This window comes from Motacilla alba, chromosome 1A, assembly GCF_015832195.1.
Source record: "Motacilla alba alba isolate MOTALB_02 chromosome 1A, Motacilla_alba_V1.0_pri, whole genome shotgun sequence".
Lineage (NCBI taxonomy): Eukaryota > Metazoa > Chordata > Aves > Passeriformes > Motacillidae > Motacilla > Motacilla alba.
In genome coordinates this window covers 13,989,822-14,008,379 of record NC_052031.1, presented here as the reverse complement: position 1 = coordinate 14,008,379, position 18,558 = coordinate 13,989,822, and the positions used below count along the sequence as shown (strand labels likewise).

General features: G+C 37.5%; 1 protein-coding gene across 3 annotated transcripts in view; it reads right to left on the bottom strand.

Moving 5' to 3' along the window:
* Positions 1 to 257: 257 nt before the first annotated feature.
* Positions 258 to 18,558, bottom strand: part of PIK3CG (phosphatidylinositol-4,5-bisphosphate 3-kinase catalytic subunit gamma) — a 33,225-nt gene continuing 14,924 nt past the window's right edge. For all 3 annotated transcript variants that reach the window (XM_038154426.1, XM_038154425.1, XM_038154427.1), the window contains exons 5-11: positions 17,093 to 17,196; positions 14,703 to 14,849; positions 12,969 to 13,059; positions 9,729 to 9,859; positions 9,016 to 9,127; positions 6,957 to 7,114; positions 258 to 2,238 (exon numbers count right to left, since the gene is read on the bottom strand). In XM_038154426.1, the coding sequence (XP_038010354.1) occupies positions 1,957 to 2,238; positions 6,957 to 7,114; positions 9,016 to 9,127; positions 9,729 to 9,859; positions 12,969 to 13,059; positions 14,703 to 14,849; positions 17,093 to 17,196 (1,025 nt within the window). In that variant the 3' untranslated portion in view covers positions 258 to 1,956. The remainder of the gene's footprint in view (positions 2,239 to 6,956; positions 7,115 to 9,015; positions 9,128 to 9,728; positions 9,860 to 12,968; positions 13,060 to 14,702; positions 14,850 to 17,092; positions 17,197 to 18,558) is intronic.

Sequence of the window (18,558 nt, the reverse complement as noted above, 5' to 3'; positions counted from 1 at the left end):
GAATAAAGTGCTCTTAGAAAGTGGCAATATTCTATTCCCATTTTACAATTATAATAATTGCAATTCTAATACTATAGACTATTAAATTTCAATATATCTGACATCATACAGAGTTATTAATATGGAACTAAAACAATTCCTCTGAGTGGGACTTTGAATATGATTTCTTACTGAGATGAGGTATTCTTTAAGAAACTGAATTAAAATTATTTACATGTATTTTGGGCTAAGCTGCTTATTCATTAATAATAATCAAATTAATAGAACATATCAATTTATTTCAGATCTATAAAATACAAATCTAAAAATATCATTTTACAGACAATATTCACCATTTCATTTATATTTCAGTATGATCTAAAGGCTATCTTGCACAGAATAATAATGTAACAGAATAACAAAATAGTCACCATTTTAACCTTAGAGATTTCCTTAACTGTAGTCTACCATTTACATCAAAAATACTTGTGCACAGTAAACAATTAAACATCTACATTTCAAGAATAGATTGGCTACATCTCATAACTGAGACACCAATTACAGTACATTTATTAAAAATCCTTCAAAAATGCACTCAGTAGTAGCAGAAGTTGAAATCATAACAGTTCTGTGAAATGATCAAAGCAAATGATAACAGAATTTTAAAATTCAGTCAATCATTTATATGCAATGTAAAGCCCATGTAACACTACAATGAAGGAAGAAATTACATGGGCACAAGTGCAAAAAAGCAATACTATAAGCCATCTTCTCTCTTTGGTAAAAATCAATTAGCAAGAAGTATACCATAATAATTCAAGTCAAAGACTAATTCAGGCTATATGTCTTTTTCCTTTCCTACCATAGGCAGACTTGATTTGCAGACAATCTACAGTAGAGAGTTAAAATTCTACTTAACACTGACCATTTTTTCCTCTTTTAAGTTTAAATATTGAAATTAAAGACAAGGGGTTTTTTTTCTTTCATAAATAGCTTTTCAGTAGTATTGTTTCTTCAGGAATTTAAAAATAAATAGCAAAATATACACAACTTCAAAGATTACATTTAATTCCTTCTAGGTATATCCTGAAAACATATCACCAAGGAATAAATAACTTTGGGTTTCTCAGATATTTGGTATCGGGTCAATTACTCTTAGATAAGGAGCCTTCTCTGAGGGATAAGGAAGTACCATTGCTTTTTCTACAAAGCTTTTCCTACACAGGTGGAATTTTAATAACTTTACACCAAGAATATAATCTGTAATATAATATGGATGTTACCCAGTAAAAAGTACAGTAAAAAAACTTTCAAAATTAAACCTTCAAATCTGAGGAACTTCCCAGTAACTATGAAGTTCTCCTGGCAGTTAAAACTGGTTGTCTGTGTCAGGAGGTTACAGTAATAGTAAGGCAATTCCTTCAACGGCAAAGCCAAAGCTCTTTTCTATTGACAACGTATTAAAAATCCAGAAAAGACAAAATGTTGAGGAAGGGACAAAAGAGAATGATGTAGATGAAGAACACTCATGTCTACACCATCCTGAGACACATATGGATTGTCTACAAAGATTTCACTATAACCATAGATTTTATATAAATTCTTCTGGTTTTGAAGCACTTGACCCTCACGAACAATTAAGGTCATAGGGAGTTTGTAGGTTATCATCTTACTCAACCTCCTCCTTATATTTATCTGAAATTATTGCTAAAGAAAGAAAAAAGAAAATCCAAACCAAAAATGCAAAAAAACCTAAAAGAATCCAGCAACTTGAAGTGTTGTTACAAATGGAAAAAAAATCTTATCTGCAGGAAGATCTTCTGGAGGGGCAGAATAAAGTCCTTGCCTTTTCACAAGATCCATTTAAGCTGCCAGAAGAGTAAAGGCAATTTTGACTGCTCATTTATTCATAATTCAGAAATAATATGTAGGTTCACTAACCTCCTATTCACACCCACAGTTAATTTACATAAAATATTAAGCAGAATGCTTTTCTACTCCTTGTTTGATTCCAAGCACAAGATGCAAAAACCAGTTAAACTGTACCGTCCAGCCCTTATCTCTGCAAACCTCTATCTGATCAAGAAAATGCTTTTTGGCATCTTCTTCACTTTTCCCTACTGTCAGTGCATCCCTGATATATTCAATATCTTCTTTGCTGGTTAATTGGGGCATTCCAGTCATCAGCATCATGGAGAACAGGATGATCAGCAGGTTTGTGTGGTGTCGGAGAGCTAAATAAGCCTTCACACATACATCCTGTGAGAGAGAAGAGTTTTTTGTTAATTGAGGAGATGAATTGAGAGGGATGGTGCAGGAATTTCACAGGACTCTCATTAACCAACGCCATTCAATCACTCGAGTGTCGGTGACAGCAGACCCAACAGAGCCATTCAACGGAGTCGAAATGTGACACAAACTTCTGCACCTGCTGCTCAGTATAACTTCATTCACCACAGCTTGGGGCAACCAGAACTGTTTGGGTGTACAACAAACAGCTCTTAATACTACATTAATTACCAAAGCATAAAACCTTAGCCTCACCAGAACTTCAGAAGAATTTCGCTACCATATAACCTCTTTCTGTGGCTGTTAAAAGAGACAGCAATAATTCACTGTCTTCCTTTCCTGTTGGGATGCTCCCATTTAAAGGCTGTGGCTGGCAAGTGATACTGAACAAAGCAGCACCTCCAGGGGATTGCTCTTCATTTTCTATAGATGCCTATTAACTGTGCAGTGGTGACGGATTATTTAACAGGGAAGATTTTCAGGCTTGGTGTTCTAAGGATTTTTGCTAGCTGACAGCTCCAGTCTTCAGGCACTCTGCCTTGCTGGAGGATTTCTATCACTATGCACTGTCATTCTGGATTCCATAGGCATTTTTTATAGGCTTTTCATTTCCATGTATAAATAATCCGTGCTTAACAACAGAACTTTTAGAAGAATGACATTTCTGCAGCTTGGAAAAACATGCAATGCTTTAAATTCCTGCTCAGCAACCACTACATAAACTGAAATTATTACTTCTTATATTAAATTAATAACTCATTTACTAGCAGAAATAAGAACAATGCAATGAAGACATCAATCAACTAGAAATAAGGTCTGCAATGCAGTAATGTAAAAATATGAAAAATATTTCCAAGAAGGTTGTTATTATTTAAACCAAAGCTGAAGTAATGCTAATTTTTTACCCAATTAAATATTCAATTTAACCTTTCAACAGCTGTATATTAAGCTTTTGAATAACACTTGGGAAATCCAAATATTTTAATATAAACTTCCAACAAATCCCAACAACTCTCTAGAACATGGCATTTTTTACAAGATACATGGTTTTTTTCTCTCTCTGAAACAGGAAAAAGTACACAAATAATCTTAACATCTATCACTGTTTACATCAGCAATGCCAGGACACCCAACTAGACAGGTTAGAAAAATACTAAGGAAGGAAGGTAATACATTGAATATCTGTCTGTACATTTTTTTTTTTTTTAGTATTGCCTGGGAACTTAAATCTTTTACTCTATTCCCAAATAAATTCTGTTCTAAAATATGATCATACTTATGAACACCAGTGTCAGTTTAGTTCTAGCACAGCAGAAGATTAAATGCAATGGTCAAAGCACAGTTTACAATAGAAAACACCATCACCTTACCACAGGGAATAGTTTCTCTCCATTATAGCAGGAGAAAAAAAAAATTAAAAGAAATTTTACTTATGTATTCTCAACTTCAAACAGAGAAATCTTGTTACAAGAGTTAGTCTGTGTTTTGTTACCCTTGAAAGAGATGAAAGGTCTTTATAGTTATATCAAAGAAGGTTTTACATTTCTGTATGGATGATGTATCTCACTGCTTTGAGTGTCTGAGACAGAAAAACAATTATGCAGTCAAGAAAAACCTGGTATCACTGCATCTCAAAGGCAGGCCTTCCAGGAATTCAAAAGATTTAAAAAATCTGCATCTGCCTGTTACAGTTATTTATTCAGACAGGAACTGGATGTGATTTTGCATTAGTATCTTCCAAGAAAAGGAATTTTTACACTTCTGAGAGAGGCGGCCAGAACCAAAAATAGCCCAGACAGGTTTGTGTCAACGGCATGTACGTGCTTACTGTGGGATTAAGAAGAAAGCTGCTAACTCATCTAAAGCCATAGGCAAAATGAGAGGAGCTGAGGAGAAACCAAAATCTCATTGCCCAATAGGAAAAAAAAATTTTGAAAGCCTGGAACTGTCCTAATTATTATTATCCTAAAATCCAGGCATTTTTATAATAGAAAATGTCCAAGTTCTGTTATATAGGCCATCCCTTCCCTGTACAGTATACTGCAAATAAGTATTCCTCAGTGATGAACTGGGTACCCTTCTAATTTCTGTCACCTTTAATTACAAAATCTCATGTATTTGATTGTCAAATAAATAAATTCACTCCTCTGCAGTGAACTTTAGTCAGTTATTTGTCATTTTAACCTTCTCCATCATCTGCAATATGAGTTCTGGCTAACACATCTGCATGGACTACATCCAATGAATAACAAAGAAATAAAATTTTATAAAAGTAGATTATTAAGTTAATAAAAACACCAAAGACTGTAAAAAACAAAGGAGACTTCTGAAGTACAAACTGTTATAATGTAGTGAAGTACAAAATAATGAGAGATGTTCTTAAAAATTAATGAAGGATAGATGCTGAGACTTTTCCATTAATACATGAATGAGTCAGCAGGCAGACTGAATGAATCCTTCAATATTAGGAAATATGATGAAACAAGTCAACCGAAAAGGGAAACTACAATTTTGGGGTTTTTTTAAACTCTGGCCACGTAATTAAATCACATACCTTTTTTTATAGCCAAATATGCGATGCAAATCTTGCTCTGTGTTATTCTTTTCCTTGTACAGAAGTATTTTATTTTTTACTGGTCTTTGAGACAGAAAAGACTTTTAATGTACTACTGCAATAGTGATATATAAAAAGTAGCTATTGCAGCAGAACTATTCATGAACTTACATTTTTTGGTCAGTTTGTTGTTGTCTGTGCCTAAACCATGTCACTTAAAATGCCCAGGTCTCATATCACCATCACAGCTCACAACAGTAAAAGCACAGTAATCACCTTTTATCTGGCTAAGGACATTAGTGGAAATGACATTGCTGCTATCACAGCATTCCTAAACTGTGCATTAGAGGGATGGTAGCAGTACTTAGAAATTAGTACCAGAGTAACAAAAAATTTATTTAGTCAAACCCAGGACTCCATGATGGAGGCATGATGTACTTACTTCTGACTGATTTTGGTATTTGAGCTGCTGAAGTAAAGGTCAGATCCTCTCTAAAGAGCTGGATGATCCATATATATGAAAACAATTTTACCTCACTGCAGACACCTTTCAATCCTTCATTAGCACACTTTCATACTTCCATTTTCTGCTTCTATAACAGAGGTCTTCTTTGAAATTACATACCCCACAGTAACACACAGTGGGACTGGTGTTTCAGTCCCACACCTGCACATGACTTACAGCTGCAGCAACAGCATCATTGCTGTACACAGCACAGCTCACAGGCTTCCCTGAGAGCATGGGCTCAGCATTCCCTTCCCGTGTAGTTCCCTTCCCACAGTAGTTCCAACCCATGGCAAACCCCACCCTAACATCTTCTGATCTACAAGTCTCCTTCAAAACACTTCCATTGTGATAAAGGCAGTCCTGGCAAAAATGAAGATTCAAAGATTGCAGCTGGTTCTTTAATTATTTTCAGAAGTTTGGGCAGTGACTTCAACCAAAGATTTTTGGTTCTTCTTCACATGGGTCCTCTCCACACAAGGCCTCTCCCTTTTGATTGTCTCTGGTGGACAATGTGATTTGTCCTAACATAAGAATACCATAAGGTGGGAATTGCAAGAGGATCCAAATGGATCCCCATCCCTGGCAGGGAAGCCTGCAAGATGTGTCCAGCCCAAAAATGGGGAACACTCATTTTTGGATGAGTGAGTAAAAGCACTGAGATGCAGCCACATGTGGAGACAAAAGGCTGAAGGAACTGCATATGTGTTCAAAGGGACATAGTCACCATTCACCAGGAAGAACCTTAATGAGGTTCTTCCTGCTTGGAAAACCAGACTCCATACTGGAACTAGTTCACCCACAAGGAATCCAGAACATGAAATTCAGGCTTTGGCTTTGACTGACTCTGCAGAAGAATTTTTCTTTTTATATTATAAGGAACCTGCTTTCTAAATCAGACACTTTACTCAAAGTCGCTAAAGACCTCAGACATACATGTACTTTTGACCAGTCATGCTCCCATTAATTTCATTAAACATAGGAACTGCATGCTAAACTCCCTCTTTTATCAGATTCTACACTAGCTCAAATAATCACAACTGGTTTGAAAGCACTAAATTTCAAATAGAAGCAATAGAACAGATTTTAATGCCATTTCTTTCACAGTTAAATCTATCCATCCCCTTCACAAACCACCATCTGAGACAGCTTAGGGTCGCTACAGATTTTTACTCAGATGCAGCAGTCCAAGCCCCAGAACCCCAGGGCAGAATCAGGAGGGAATAACACTGGCCAAGCCAGCTGACGAATGCCTCACACCTGCTCATACTCCACACAGGCTCTGCTTAGAGCCATGAGTTTCTTCTAATTGCACAAACACTGAAGCCCTCTGCGAAGTATTTTCAATCAAGACAAGAAACAAAGAAAGAACTGCTTATCTGGTCTGCTGCTAATGAGCTTTTCAATGTGCCTTTATGAATGTTTGAATTCTAGTTCCCATAATTGTACAGATATTTTTTTTCTCTTAGCTGGGCCTAAAATATCCCGGAATTGTATTACGATTCAGTACATTTTATTAAGATAATACCCAGGAGCCTAGATCTTTGAAAATCAAGGCACTAATGTTCATTTTAGAGGGTAAAAAACCCATTGCTTAATTGATTTGCAGTTTGATTCTCATTCTTTTACCTGAAATTTGTGGAAATGGAGACTTGTCTTCTTTCCGGAAGTTCCCATGACATACAGAAAATCTGGAGTCAGCACAAAAGGAACTCTCTCCTTATTAATTCCAAGGAAGCTTTTATAATTCCCAAGAATATGGCCAAAATCAATATGGAAAAGGTTACCTTCATAAAGAGAAGAAGCAGCCACATTCAGACAAATACAATAAACTGCTAAGAACATTTAAGTGTATTCACAGGAGTTCCAACCCCTTTTTTTGGGTATATATGTTCACTCTTAAATTCAGCAGAAAAGACTATTTTCTTACCTTTATTTTGGGAAATAAATAATTCTGTCCTCTTAGCAAAAGTGCTTTTTGTTTATCTTTGGCAGTTGTTAAAAGTCTGGCAGAACTGCTGTACTATCTAAACATCCTCTCACAGCTTTTCAAAAATCAACCAAGGAAAGCTTGTGTCTCATATCCGTAAAAATCAGAGCATCACTACACGGAAAAGGCTTGAGAATAACGTTTCAAATACCCATGGGATTCTGGCACTACCCATCTCCTTGGCAAATGTCATTGACTAGAGCATGCTTTCTCCTCACAGACCTTCACTAGTGATTTCTAAACCACTCTGTGTGTTCAAAGTCTGCATTGTCACCCTTTGGACAGGTTTGAGAGAGCAGCAGGGCAGCAGTTCCCACAAAAGCAATGAAAACCTCTCCTTTTAAGGGTCACTACACCTACAGGACTGGAGTGCGCTGCTACTCTCCATATTAGTACTTTCACTGGCACTCAGGAAAGGCATACAAGAGTATGGTTACTTAAAAACACAGATTTGTAGTAGTGGCATATTTATAAAAAAAAGATAAAACATCGAATTATATAAGATGATACTTAACAGTGATATGTAGGTGGAATATCCTTAAACGTTCCAGATTTTAAGCCAGCTTTGAAGTTCCCCCAGCCTACCAAATCTGACTCTCTGCAGACCTCTCAGACTGAGATCCTTCTGGCTCCTGAGGCTCAAGAGAGATCCTGTTAAAGACTCTGAGGCAAACCTGCTCATGACCACAACAGAACAACCCTTCTTTCTCAGTTTCCCTGTCTATTGACCTGTGCCTCATGTTCTGCCAGTGGGAACACCACCACATTATCTTATATATAATGTTGAAATTAAAACATTTCTTAGTCATTTTTTCCCCAAGGGCTTCTGCTGAACTTTTTACTGTAGTCTTCAATTAGATAATTTCTGCCTTCAGGGTACTTCTTCTCTCCAGCCTTCAACTGATAAAACTTTAATATAATCAATAATAAATATCCAGCCTTCTAACCATCTTCCATCTCTTACCAGAGAGAATTATAATTCACAATTATGAAGTGAGATGATCGTGAAACTAAAAGTGAATTCTTTAGACTAAATAAAACTCCTCCATATGTACTGATTGTTCAGGGGTTCTTTCCATAGGTAAGTAAAATTAAGGATTAAACAATGTGTAGCTACAGAAGTAACTCCCAAAGTTTATAGTACAAAAAACCTGTGAGTTTCTTCAGGAGGATATAACCATCCCACAGATTTTAGTAAACAAATACACTCCATGTACACTTATTTCCTAAAATTTTTACAACAGTACACAAAGCAATTACATTCCTCAGAAGTGAAAACAGTCCAGCAACATCTGAATTCTGACAGAATTCAGTTCAACTGAACACTGTGAGAATCACAGCCACACATCAGATAGATGAACAGCCGCATGCTTTATAAAGTTTTTTGGTGTTCAGACCTCAGATGTAGACAGTAAAAAAAAATGTGGTTTACATTTCTAATGACTTAGTTTGTATCAAACTGTTCCTTGGAAAATAATGGCATTTTTAATGATAGATATCTCCAGCCTGTATGAAGGCCAACAGGGGTGAAAAGACATTTCAATGTTACAGGAGGACTTGACCTTGTAAGCACTGCTGACAGAACTGGTTTGTGTCTCTTCATTTATTGTTAAATGCATTATTTGTTAAAATGAAACATAAATCTAGTGAAGTATAGACAGTCTGCACATCTATGAAATTCTCAAAAAAACAACCCACCTGTTTCTGTAATCATGATGTTGTCATTGTGTCTGTCTCCTATTCCAAGCACAAAGGTTGCCACACAGTATCCAGCACAAGAATAAACAAATCTTTCCACAGCTGCCTGAAACTAAAAATAAATCTTAGAGATGTTAAATGCTTCAATGCTAGGCACTAAATGCAATCCTTCTCAAAGTTATGTACCTTTCTGTTGAAATGTATCAACAGTTAGGCAAACTGTCTTATAAAATACACCACTGCACAGCAGAGATCAAGATCACAGCCCTGCACTGCACCCCCTGCGCTGGCTCCATCCCTCAGCACAAAAAAGCAGCACAGAGCAGCTCACACATTCTGAGAAAAAAATGTGGCAGAAAGCTGTAGTAGGTCAGTGGATGTACACAAGCAAAGGAGTTGTGAGTACCCAAGCCTGCACCTGAATCCTCTAAAACCACATTGCCTTTCAGTGCTCTTAGATGTCCTCTCAACCTGCTCCTCATGTACCACTTCTAACTTCCATTGATAAAGGAGTGATTTCAGAAGCATCTTGTCTCTCACGGGCTTGGCTGCCAGCTGGATGCTAAAGGCTCGTTCACACACACCCACAGCTGAGTGCAGGGCAAATGAATGGATTTTTCAAAATCCCACAAGTAACAAACACAAACATATGGGCTCAATGCTCCTAAATTAGTAGGGTGCAATTAAAAATCCTAAAAATTCAAAGAACTCACCTTCTCTTCAATCATGCATCTCTCCTTGAGCCACTGGTTTAGTATTTCATCCTTAAATGCACCAGTGTTCCCAACTGTACTCTGTTGAATTTTGGCAATTGTTGTAGCATCTTTCACAATTTCGATCATTCCTTTAGAAAATAAGGAAAAGGTTAGAAGAAGTTATTACATTTTTATCAAAGCATATTAAAAATATTCAAAATTAAATTTTAAACTGTGTTAAAAACCAACTGCAGATCTCCAAAAGTTGTGAGCAGAAATTTATTTGACAAGGAGCAATGGTTCCTGTTCATTCCCAGCTGAAACCAGCCAGAGTTCATAAAGAGCCTGACATCAAAACTCCTCCTCTTTTAAAATGGATGTATCACATGATGAGTGGGGACTCACTGCATAAGGCTTTTCCCAAAGAGAGGAAATATTCCTGTCCTGATCCCAATTCCCATTTTCCCCAGCTTCTCTCCAATTTAACAAATACAAGGAGCTGAAGAAAAGCTTTCTTTTTGCTGCAGTTTAGGGATGCAAGTATTGCCAGGTCTGTGACAAAGGAATAGACCTGGCCCTCCTGCAGTAAATCCAATTTAAGCTTCAGTATGCATATACACAGAAAGCTCAGAAATACCAGTGCACAGCGAGGTACAGCACTGGGATTGCTGGTGGAAAGCTCTGGTTGTCAGGGCCATGGGGTCTGTACCTAAACCGAACAGACCCTTGCCAAGGCACACTGGCACATCACAGCAATATGATGCAGAAACAGGGCCTTGTCCTGCTTGTGCCAGCATGGCATGTGACAGAGAGGAAGCTAGAGGGAAATGCAGAAACAGAGGCTGCAACGTAACCCTGCACTGTAGCCAAGACTAGCAAATGCAGTCCAGACTGGGCATGCCTATATGGGGGAAAGTCAGATTTTAATTGAATTTATTTGGTAATTGGAATTTTTTTTTCCCTCTGGTTCAAGTTCAACAGTATCTTCTAGCTTCAGCTCCAATTCAGAGATCAGCAGGCAAACAAAAATACCCATTTCTCTCCAAAACAATTCAAAGCAGCTTCTGAGTCGGTTTCAATTTAACTCTGTCTGAACCAGATAAATTTCTTTCTATTCATAATCCCACCCGTTTGCAGTTACTGAATTATGTACAAATTTTCCTGTAACAGAGTAACAACACAGTAACAACAGGTCAGAGTAATCTCTTCCTGCCTTCTCTGCATGGCTGAATTCACAGCTGAATATCGCCCAGAGGTATTTTCTTCTGTCTTTACAGGGGCCTGGATATGTTTGCCATAAAACTATTGTGGAAATATGACCTCCAAACCCCACCACCAAGACCACCAAATAAAAAAGCCTTGCATTTTGATCTCTGCTTGTCAAGCTGTTGTTTTTCTCCCGGGCGTGAGCTCCAGCTCCCATTCCAGCTGTTGAAAAAGCTTTCCCTGCCTGTGCTCACAAATCTCCCTCTACCGGCCAACAGCTCCTTGATGGCGGGGGAGCTGAGCTGGCTCAGGAGGTGCCAAGGATAGCAGTTCTCAGCTGGGAGGGAGTGCAGCAGGAAATGCACCATGCAATGTGTTTCTGGAGCTCTGTGGTGACTCTTCTAAGAGGCAGCTTGAACTTCTTGATTTTGACGGTGATGCTGCACAGCAAGTAGTGGTAATTGCCTCACAGAGCCAGGAACATATGGACATGTCAAAGGGAAAGAGAGCAGGGTGGGACCTTTTACCAGTGATACAGAGAAGAGAATGTCCATCCTACAGAGGTCTGCTTGGCAGCAGCAGTGGAGAGGACAGATGCATCCAAAATTACAAACTAGACTGGATGCAATGACTTTAACAGAATGAGAATGCTCTACACAGGAGGAGGTGCCAGCCCCAGATGTCAGACACCTGTTTCCCTGTGCTCAGTGTAGAGTGGGGCACTGTCCTTGTGTCAATACACAGAAACTGCCCAAGTTCCATGGAAGCATTAAGAGGGAGGGAAGAAGCAGCCTGGAAGAAGACCACATGTGAATATTGTGACAGAACATTTGCATGCCACTACTCTTTGGTTCTGTTCCAAACAAGCATAAGCTCTACATCAAAGTGTGCCACATTGGGCATTACTAATTTAGGCTGCAGGTATTCTCAGCAAACCAAGCAGCAGTGTTAATATGATTAACCATGCCCCTACTGTAGTGCTAAAAGGATGCTAAATTCTTACATCTCTCCCATGCCTATAGGAAAATCAAATATTATTTCCTTGAGACAAAAGAATGGGGAATCAATTAAGAATTCATGAAACAATAACAGAAATCTGTAACTCAAATATGAAAATGCTAGAGTCACTGGCAGAATTTCTCCTTCCTTCATTTTTTCAATACATTACATTGTCTTGATATAATTTTAAACAAAATTAAATCAGATCCTAAAAAGTTCTCTATAAAATTAGGTTTAACATCTCTAGAGAAGAAAAACCCACCAACTTTCCTTCTATTTATAGTTAGTTAGCATTTTGATGTACAATTTTCCATTTCCTTTATTATTAAAATTCTATCAATAAATATTCAATTTTAAGACATTTATATTAGGAGAAAAGAAACTCTCTTATGTCACACTACCAGGTATTTTATCAGTGAGTTTGGGTTTTCTGCATTGCTGAGATATCCCAAAATCAAAAGGACGTTAAAAAATTTTATGTGGCAATGGATTTTAGAGAGGAAGAACATTACATAAGCATATTGAAGAGTTATAAAGAGTCTTAATTTTATTGGGATTTCTTACTTGATTTCTTTCACCACAAGTTCTGAAAAATTGATTATCTCTGCTGCAGGAGTGCACTCTGCCCAGTGAGAAATATTACCTGAGTACCCTGTTAAGTGATGCTGTTGCTTTTATGTGGAATAGGGTATGAAGCTTTAGGTCAGATAAAAATATAAATGTTTCGCTCTTTATTTTATTCCCATCGACACATTAAAATACATCTTGAATAAGTCACTCACCTTCACTGATGTTTCACACTAAATATTGTTATTAAAGAGGGGCTTGCAGCACCAGCCAAGCCATTGCACAGGAATCACAGCCAGTAAACAGCTGTGCTACAGCTCAAGGAAGGGCAGAAACCACTGCCAAGATGCACCTGAAGGCTGCTCACAGAAAGTGTAATAAAGTGCTGTTTACCTCAGGACTACAGCAGATATTAGAATAGTTCTCCCAGATCTTCTGTAAATATGGTATTTTGAATTTCTAATCACAGTAAGTGTGATCACATACCTATTTTGTTCCCTGTAGAAATGCAACCATATGGCAACAAACAGAGGTCCAAGGATTCTGCTTCCCAAATGGATTCCATAATTCGAAGAATCTAGTGAAAACAAACAGATATGCCATGATATTTCAAATTATTTGAACACTACAGATTGCACATACAAATAACACTTCTAAGACTTCTAAGATGGGGCTAAACTTACTTTACTATTTGATTAAGAGATAAATACAGAAAGTGGGCAGCCATTCAAGATAATCATTTATAGAACCAGGGTTTGTATTTTTTCACCTGTTCTGCAACCAGGAAATCTTAACTCTTCTATAAAGTATTAATAAATATATTGATTGATTTCTACATAAGGTGAGATTGAATGTGTTAGTAAGCATGCCCACTTTTCCCCATTAATACCTCCAAAAGCCCTAACAAACCAGTTGTCTGAAACTAGAGTGACACTAGCTACTGATTTTTCATTTGTTAACTTTACCTGTTGCATAAATAAATTATAAAAACACTTCATCAGAGAAACAGGCCATCTTGCACTAAGTAAGATTCTGTCTCCAGAACACTAAAATGTGAAATATGTATGGCATATGGCAGGAAAAGCCAGGGTGTAGTTGTGATATTTTATGAAAATCCCTTTGCTAGGATTTTCTTCTCCTGAGAAGCTGAAGGGCCTCAGCTTCAAGTGTAAACAATTTGTTATCTGCTAGGAATGCAGCAGGTGCTTCCTCGATTGGTCAATGTGAGATGTTTTTACTTGGTGGCCAATCGAGGAGGCAGCAGCTCTCGGACTCTCTCGGAGTCACAGAACTTTATTATTCATTCCTTTCTATTCCTATCTCGCTTTCTGATGAATCTTTCTCTCTGTTCTTTGTAGTATAGTTATAGTGTGGTCTTTTTTAATGTAATATATATCATAATACAATAAACCAGCCTTCTGAAATGGAGTCAAGATCTCTCCTTCCCTTCACCAAGTCCAGACTGCCCAGAAGACCCACGGCAATACCAGGGTAACAGTATGCACTGTGTCTGGTTGGGATGAAGCTCCTTTTCTTCAGAGCAGCTTGTAGTGTGCTGTGGTTTAGGGAGTGACCAAAGCAGAGCTGGGAACACACTGATGTCCCTGTATCCCAGCTGAACAGTGCCTGCTGAGTGCCAGGGCTGCCAGTTTCTCACCCCCTCTCTGTGACTAGATTGGGCTGTACAAGAGATTGGGAGGGGACACAACCAGGCAGATGATCTGAACCAACCAAAGAAATACCACGCTGAACGATGACATGCTCAGCAATAAAACAGGGAGCAAGGGGTTGTGTAGGTTAACCATCTTCTGTGCAGGGACTGGCTGGGAACTGCTCCACCCATGGGATGCGGAGTGACTGCCTTAGCACCAACCTTGTTTCGTTTTTTTCCTTGGTTCCTCCACTTCCTTGCTTATTAAGCCATCTTTGGCCCAACTCAGAAGTTTTCTTGCCCTACTCTTCCTCTTTTTCCATCCCACCAGGGTTAATCCATAACACAGTACTACAAAGATGATCCAGAGTTGATGTCTTGCCATACAGAGCCTTGCCATACAGAGCCTTGCCATACAGAGCCTTGCCATACAGAGTTTTCAATACAAAAGACAACCTTGCATTTCATATGGACAGTGAAGACAAGGTATACAAACTTCGGAAAAGTAACATGATTTTAAAATATTTTAAAATATTCATGTCATTCTTTATAAGATTTAGCTCTCATACCTGTAAAATTAGCATGTCCTGACGGAGGTCATCTCCATGTTTGAAGATGATGCCTATGGTTTCATTTGACAGAGCTGTTGGATCTGCACATTTAAATTCAAGCCAGAGGGGCTTCTTCTTGGATGCCATTACTTTACATTTTTCTATCTGTAAAAGACACATTTACTGCTTCCTGATGCAAACATCAACCCAAGAAACCTTTTTAACAAAATAGTTTACCAGCTTCCACTCAGCTGTACCACAAGCAACACACTGAAAGCACATGTAAAGGATGCAGGTCAGTTGCCACACAAAGTCTCCCTGAACCTGCATAACTTCTAACCACTGTCCATTATAAAGGAAAAAGTGTATCTTAACTCTCCAAAACTGGATTTAGCTTGCTTCAGACAAATTTAAAACAGGAATAGAGATTCTGACAAAACTGGAAAATACGGACCTTCACAACAGCACTTTGACAGGTGCTTTGCAAAACCAGAACAATCACTGTCCAACGCAATTTACCACATCATCCACCCTTCTGACTTCTAGCAACTACACTCCAGATTGCTTGATTCAATTCCCTTAGTAATTTCTTCAAATTCATGGGGGAAAATGGCATTTTTGAAACTAATTTAATGCAATCATTCATAAGATAATAGATTCCCCATTTAGTTTTATTACATTTTCAATACTGATAAATTCAGAACTGCAACTTCAGTATTTCAAATGGTTTTTTTTTTTCAGTTATTGTGCTAAGACAACTGTAGTATGTCTTACTTTCTATTCTGGAATTCCTGATTCATTGTTGAACATTACTATGTACAATAAAGCCATCTAAAATTAAAAAAAAAAGGAAGTGCACGTCACTGTGTTTGAGAGAACACAGAATTCATGGTATAGGAGTATTTTAGTATACTCATGTTTCATCCATTGAAATTCTGAGCCTGCAGTTTAAAACAAAATAGTTTTCACCATCCTTATTTTCAAAAATGAAAGAACTTTTTAAATCTTTGACCTTATTAGAAGCAAAATCAGAGTTTCTAATATTTCGTTTAGACTTAAAAAATTTCAGGTTTTGAAGATTATGGACAAACAGTACTAGTTAGAATGAACATTAAATGAAGCTTTTTTTTACCAAGTTTTTTTATTCATATAGTTTGGAAAAAGAGAAGCTAACCCAGTGATTTTTGGACATAGCTACCTTTCTTTGTAAATCTATTGTTTTGTTCATCTAGGAAAGTCCTGGTAAGACTGAATATTTCCTAAGTGAAAGAAAACTAGAAAATCCAGAGAAATCTTTTTTATTTTAAAACCTACTTTCTGTCAAGCTGTTGATGATTCCTGTACCAAAAGAAAAAAAAAATAAAAGAGGACTAAAGAGAATATACAAAATACTAACAAGAAAATAGTATTTAAGAAATCATAAATTACTTCTGAATAAGAAATGTCTGAATTGGCTTGTGTGCTGACACTGCTTCAGCCATGCTCACCTGAGAGGTGTTTCATTCTCTCAGCTTGAAGACAGACTAGCTCATAGCCTGTCTCCCAAGGCACAGGTTTATTTAACAGAAACATGGCCATATCTAGAGAATGCCTGAACATTTTTCCTTAAATTGGATGGTTTGTCTGTCCTTAGATAGGGGAAAATTAAAGGGTCTTTCCTTGTAGGGTCCTTGCTCCACATGAAATGAGTCCAAGGATCTTGACTGTGCTTCTTTACCCAGACCTCACATTGCATTTTAGATGCATGATCCAATTTCCTCTCATTACACATCTGCTGATCTATGAATCTTTTTTTAACTCTGAGTCAACATACACAATTGCAATCTCACCACAAAACTGAAGGCAGCAATACAGAAAAACCCAAGTGTTTCTTAATGTATTTCTAACAAAATCATAATGTACTTTCTAACAAAACCAACACAGAGATACTGAAAAATCAGAAAAAGCTGAGGCAGATGTTTTTGTCACTATGATGAAGATCTGGACCCAAACCTTAGTGACAGATATGAATCAGGATAAGACAGAGAAAGTAACTGGAAGAAAGGAAACTGAATATCCCAAAGCCCCTGAATCAGATAAAAGTTTTATACAGTTATTTAATTAAAAAAAAAAAAAGTCAGCTACCTAGTTAAATCTTGTATTCAACCAATGGAAAAAGAAAAAGTATAATTGCCATTTAATGATTAGGATTTCATGGGTTGTTGCAATTTTTTTAGCACATGGTGGCATGTTATTACATTTAGAAAAATAATAATAGCTCTGGGAACAAAAACCTACTGAGTCCATGCAATGTCAATATGTCCACACAGAAATAAGACCTTTTGACATATCAGCAAACTGTTTACCATGTGACACATACTTGCAAATATTTTTTTTTAATGATTTGTAGAAAGTCAGAATATACTTACCACTAGTGCTCCTGCTCTTAGCCCAGGATCATATGGAACTCTAAAACTTTCTGGAAGTTTGCTGCCCTGTAATTTTTCAAGCTTTTGTCTCAGCTGTGCAATAACTGCAATTACAAGAAAGAAAACACAATGAAATCAAACACTGGAAGGCAAAAAGGTTATAGGTAATCAAACTTGTTGAGCATTATACTTCAGCTAAAAAGCTCAGTTTAGCTGCCATTTTAAATTGCTTTCCTCCTGGATCTCCTGATTCAAGCAATGGAGGAAAACTCTTTAACTTGCACTATAAATGGCCAGGGTCATTTCAGATACCTAAATGTAAACTCTTCAAACACCTCAGAAGTCTTGTGCCTTCTCTGCAGTATTAGAAAAGCTGCACAGTAAGAGTTTACATTAAAATGTCAGCTTTTGTTTAAAAAACAAAACACAGTGGAACACATCAAAAAGTATTTTCCCTCATAACTGACAAGAAACGCAGACAGACTCGTGGCTTTTGAATTCCTGGAATCAATTATTCTGTGACCATAAGGAGACAAACTACAGAGACACTGAATTTCCTATCCTCCTAAAACTGGTTTCACAGTGCAGCCTTCTTAATCTCACAATCCTGTAAGAAGAAAATTTGCTGTATATTTATATGAACAAGAATTTTAATGTTCATATCTAAACACAATCTTTTAATTAATAAAACTTCAAGCTCCTGAATCTTCAACTCAGAATAGTACAGATTATACAATGCATGATGTATTTTTTTCACCTCAGCTAGTGAGTGTCAGCAGTATTGCATAAGCAATACTCTGGTGATTACCCTGCATTAGGGCAAAGACCTGAACACTGTCCTAAAAGAAACTGTAGCCACACAGCAGAGGATGTATATAGATGTAAAGTAATTCTGGAGATAAAAATTAAAGTGAAAAAAAAAATCATACTGAAAAGGCTGAACATGGACCTGGATACTTACAATAGAATCATGGATTAGTTTGGGTTGTACAGGACCTTTAAAGGCTATCTAGTTCCATCCCCCTGCAATGATCAGGGACATCTTCAACTCAACTTGCTCAGAGCCCCATCCAACCTGGCCTTGAATACTTCCAGGCATGGGGCATTTCTACCACCCTAGGCAATCTACTCCAGTGTGCCAACACCCTCATCATAAAAAAAAAAAAAAAAAAAAAAAGCAGCCTTCCTTATGTGCAGTCAGAATCTGTCCTCCTTTAGTTTCAAACCATTAACCCTTGTCCTATCACTACAGACCATACTAAAAAGTTGGTCCCCCACCTTTTTTGCAAACTCTGGAAGGCTGATGTTAGGTCTCCTGAGCCTTCTCCAGGCTGAACAATCCCAACAATCTCAGCCTTTCCTCACAGGAGAGGTGCTGCAGCCCTGTCACGGTTTTTGTGACCCTCCTCTGGACTCATTCCAGCAGATCCATGTCTTTCCTGTCCTGAGTGGCCCAGAGCTGGATG